The sequence below is a fragment of the Notothenia coriiceps genome, unplaced genomic scaffold, assembly GCF_000735185.1.
Source record: "Notothenia coriiceps isolate Sejong01 unplaced genomic scaffold, NC01 NC01_scaffold00026422, whole genome shotgun sequence".
Lineage (NCBI taxonomy): Eukaryota > Metazoa > Chordata > Actinopteri > Perciformes > Nototheniidae > Notothenia > Notothenia coriiceps.
The window spans coordinates 108286-112233 of NW_011359123.1; the positions used below are offsets into that span (position 1 = coordinate 108286).

A 3948-nucleotide genomic window follows, 5' to 3' on the forward strand; every position below is an offset into this window, starting at 1 on the left:
GTGTTCATGCATCATTTCAATCTAAATTATTCACTTTCTTCTTACACATTACATTTCAGCATAGCAGTTTAGCGTCAGCTTTTCAGCATAAAGCATTCCCACTAGCAATTTCTTCAGGAATTGCATTCTCTAGTTTTTCATATTCTTCTTATTCTTTCAGTCAAGAAGTGTGGCACTGTAACCCACTAAATCCTGCTCATATTATCACAATAAGACAAATGAAATTCAACATTATCTCTATATATATATATATCTAAGTTTGTCCTTGCCTTGAAAGTAGCATTGCATTCTGCAGCTAGCGTGAATTCATAATGTAATGCGTATGTTAATACGCATTGATTTCCAACCCTGTTACTATAATTCAATCAATCAAGAGCAATTACAGTAACAGAGTTGCATTTCCTGTCGTACAATTTATTATCTTTAGCCAAATTAATTGTTTATATATAATTTAGCATAATCTACATGTTTAGTAATTTCCCAGATTATGAATTCCTTTTTTTGTTTATTTAAAATGGATTCCTAGATTTCAAAGTTCTAGCCCACCGTTGAGTGCTGTTGAAAAGAAACAAATAAATCTTCTAATAATGCCTGAGCTGACTATAAATGTGTTTCTATGATCTATACATTGTGTCTCAAGTTTTCCACTTATAGCAATAACACACTTTTACCACTAGATGGAGTTGCAACACCATTAGGAGTATGAAGTTAGAACTACCAACTACATCAATTTATTCGATCCTCATCACATGGTTTCAACATATTAGAGTTAGATGTTTTGTTTCCTGTCTCATTTTGATGTTTGAAAAGACTATAAATAACAACATTTTTGTACAGTTGATGATCCAGATGAGGCACTGGTAATGTGTGGAGTAGTTGAATCATCATTTGAGATCAACTAAGTACAGTTACTTTAATTTACCAAACTGTCCATGTATCACAGAGAGTTGTATTCTTTGTGTAGGCCTGATTACATTATTATGACATAAGTGAAGCTCTGCATAGTAATACAAACAGTTGAAATGGTGTTCTTATTGTTACAGTTCAATAAATGCTATCCTTGCAGGTGATTCTCTAGTTTCAAAGGTCAAGGCTTTTTGCACAAGCGGATCTAGTGCCATTTTCATTCAATGATTACATTATTTATGCTCGCTCAACATCCTCTGTTCTTACACCATTTAGGAAGTTCAACCTCTTTAGACTGGCGGCAATTCGTTCTTTGGAAAATTAGAAACACTCACAGGAAACTCCCTTTGGTTTAATTTCCAACCACTCAACCTCAAGATTCATCTGAGTACATCCTGTTATATCAGCATTTCATTGACATCCAGCGCTACGTCTGCATCACTGTTATTTTCTGACTATCATGTTGATATATCACATTCGTTATTCCATAAATGTAAACCACAAAGGCCAAACTGTTTCACAACTTTTTTTTATTTCATTTCATCACATAACAAACATAATGTAACATACAAAGTACGTTTATAATAAAGAGTTTATAAAACTCACAGCACATAGTCTGTAGAAATCACACAATCCCTACAAACATTCACAATTAACTCTAGTATAGAGTCCTGATTATACCTAAGAAAACCCAAACTCCCATTCAGAAAAAATACCAACATCCAAATTGACTCACACCTTCCATACCCAGCAGATATGTACACATTCGTATGAAGTTGTAACAGTCTCATTAGAAATCAGATTAGAGGGGAGAAATAATGCAGGGATAATTGTGTGAGATGATGGGAGACTTGGTGTAGAAAGAGTTCATGTTGGGTGTGAAGTTTAACCCCCATTAAGTTGGTTTGGAATGCATCACATAAAGGAAAATTAAACAACAATGTACCAATGTTTCTACTTCTACCAATAAGGGATCCCAGGTTTCTGGAGGAGGGCATACAAATCCGGTCGCTTTCAGTTTCCAACCCTGACTTCTGCTTTGGTGTGTTGGTTTGTCTGTCCTGGGGCCAAAGAATGAGTCTCTGTGTTGTTGCTCATGAACCGCTGTTGATCCCCACTCATCTAGGAAACAGTCCACTTTTTCCTGTCTTTTCTTCTTTAAGCCCTCCACCTCCCTCCTCCTTCTTCTTCTCCTTCTCTCTCAAATACCTATCCCACCCTTTCTGCCCCTCTTGTCCTCTTGCCCGGAGTGAAGTGGAGACATGTGTTTCCCTGCACCTGCATGGAGAGAAAGGAAGAAAAGTGAAGTCAGATCTCTCCCTCTCATACTCCCTCCCCCCTCCCTGCAGAGGAGAGCAGACAGACTGGCGCCTAGCATGGAACTTTCATTAACCCCAGGCAGATAGCAATGAATCCGCTACACATTCACTGGCCTGTCTAATTGGCAACCATGGTGAATGTGAAGGGTAGGGGGACCTCCGTCTCCAAACACATCAATGCCTACACTATTCTCACAGCCATTAAAAGTTTAGTTTTTTAGCTTTTTCCTTTTCAGTGTCAAAACAAGACACTGTTATGATCATAAACAAGTGCCCTGAAGTTATGTGGGTTAAGCACACTTATCTCGGGATTTCTTCCAATTAGGGACACATTAGGGACTGATAATTAAATGATAAATTTCCCACATACCGTGATTTGTCATCCTTTTCCTAGTGGCACAACCGCCCTTCTTCTTTGGAGAAATTGCGAGCAAGGTCCGCAGTCTGAATAGAAAGCAAAAAGAGCAAAGTGTTAGACGCTGACAATACTTTCATTCTAAATGCATGCAAACAATAATAACGTTGGGGGTTTAACATGTTTGCAACGACATCACATATCACGGAACATCATCTGGGTATAGTAGGCTAGTCTATAAAATCAACGCCATGCATGCAAGCGTGGATGCACATTTTGGACAACACTTTAAAGGTCAACAACACATATATCTTTAAAGTGCAGAAAGGCAACTATTAGTGAATCTCGATGTAAGCCCGCATTTCCCCTCACCTTTATTGAGAGAACCATCTCCGGCGTCGCTGTGTCCTCCGCCTCCAGTGCGATCTGCAGGTCGAAGATGTAGTCGATAACGTGTTGCAGGATCTCCACCTGGCTGACCGACTTGTTCTGCGGGATGCTTGGTACCAGCTCCTTCAGCTTGGAGTAGCAGTCGTTCATATCGCACAGCGGCTCCTCCAGACACGAGTGTTTATTCCGGGTAATGGCGAGACTCTGCTCCGAAATGCAGCACACGGCCTTGTAGCAACTCCTCACCGAACGGACGGGACTGATGGCTTTCATGGTGAAAAACAGAAAACAATAACAACAAGACTCGGCTTGGTGTTTGAATATACCGTGGTGTAGGTTTTCCTAGTTCTTCTATCGTTGTCCTGAAATACTACAGTGCTCTGACAGCGACGTACAGTTAGCTCTTTATACACAGCACGCCTTCTTACGCCCCTTTCCTCGCACCGTGCTCTGATTGGCCAGTGGGAAGAGCAAGGCTATTCTCATTGGTTGATTTCACCTTGTGGAAAGGTTGGAAAGAATGAGGAAATTAGGGCTGGGATGCCTAAAGGGTATTGTCAATCAATTAGTCACCACCTTTAGCTGGTTGTATTTGCTGGAAATAGATAGAAATGTTCTTAAAGTGGAAGAATCCCTGTCAACATGAGGAATACTTTTAGTTTACAACCAGACCTTCTGAGTCTAAGATATGTGATGGACTTATTATTATGTTTCACTACAGACTCTATCTCACTTTTACTTTCATAGACAGCTATAACTCTATGAAATGATGTGTATAATAGAGAAAGGGAGATGCCAGTAAGCTTATCGTGGTCCATAATTATGGCCTATTGTTTGTACTTATTACTGTAAATCAAGTTTGGCTGCATATATGACTTTAAGACTTTCAAAACACTAAATCCAAAGTAATGTCTTTAAAAACTATTTAGAACATAATATCATATTGGTTGATGAATAGTCTAAATATTTAAGGAGTAT

The 3948-nt window shown here is 39.1% G+C and overlaps 1 protein-coding gene across 1 annotated transcript; it reads right to left on the minus strand.

Annotated features, from left to right (window-relative positions):
* Window positions 1-1418: 1418 nt before the first annotated feature.
* Window positions 1419-3372, minus strand: id3 (inhibitor of DNA binding 3). The gene is made up of 3 exons (XM_010784537.1): window positions 2953-3372; window positions 2596-2669; window positions 1419-2184 (listed from the first exon to the last, which is right to left on the minus strand). The coding sequence occupies exons 1-2, from the start codon at window positions 3241-3243 to the stop codon at window positions 2616-2618; spliced, it is 345 nt and encodes a 114-aa protein (XP_010782839.1). The 5' UTR covers window positions 3244-3372; the 3' UTR covers window positions 1419-2184; window positions 2596-2615.
* Between the last annotated feature and the right edge of the window lie 576 nt (window positions 3373-3948).

What these genes read in the sequence shown, in the direction of transcription:
- id3 (XM_010784537.1), bottom strand. Translation starts at nt 3,243, where the DNA reads ATGAAAGCCATCAGTCCCGTCCGTTCGGTGAGGAGTTGCTACAAGGCC. An exon ending in AGATGGTTCTCTCAATAAAG is followed by an intron (nt 2,670 to 2,952) that starts GTGAGGGGAAAT and finishes CTTTCTATTCAG; the next exon opens with ACTGCGGACCTTGCTCGCAA.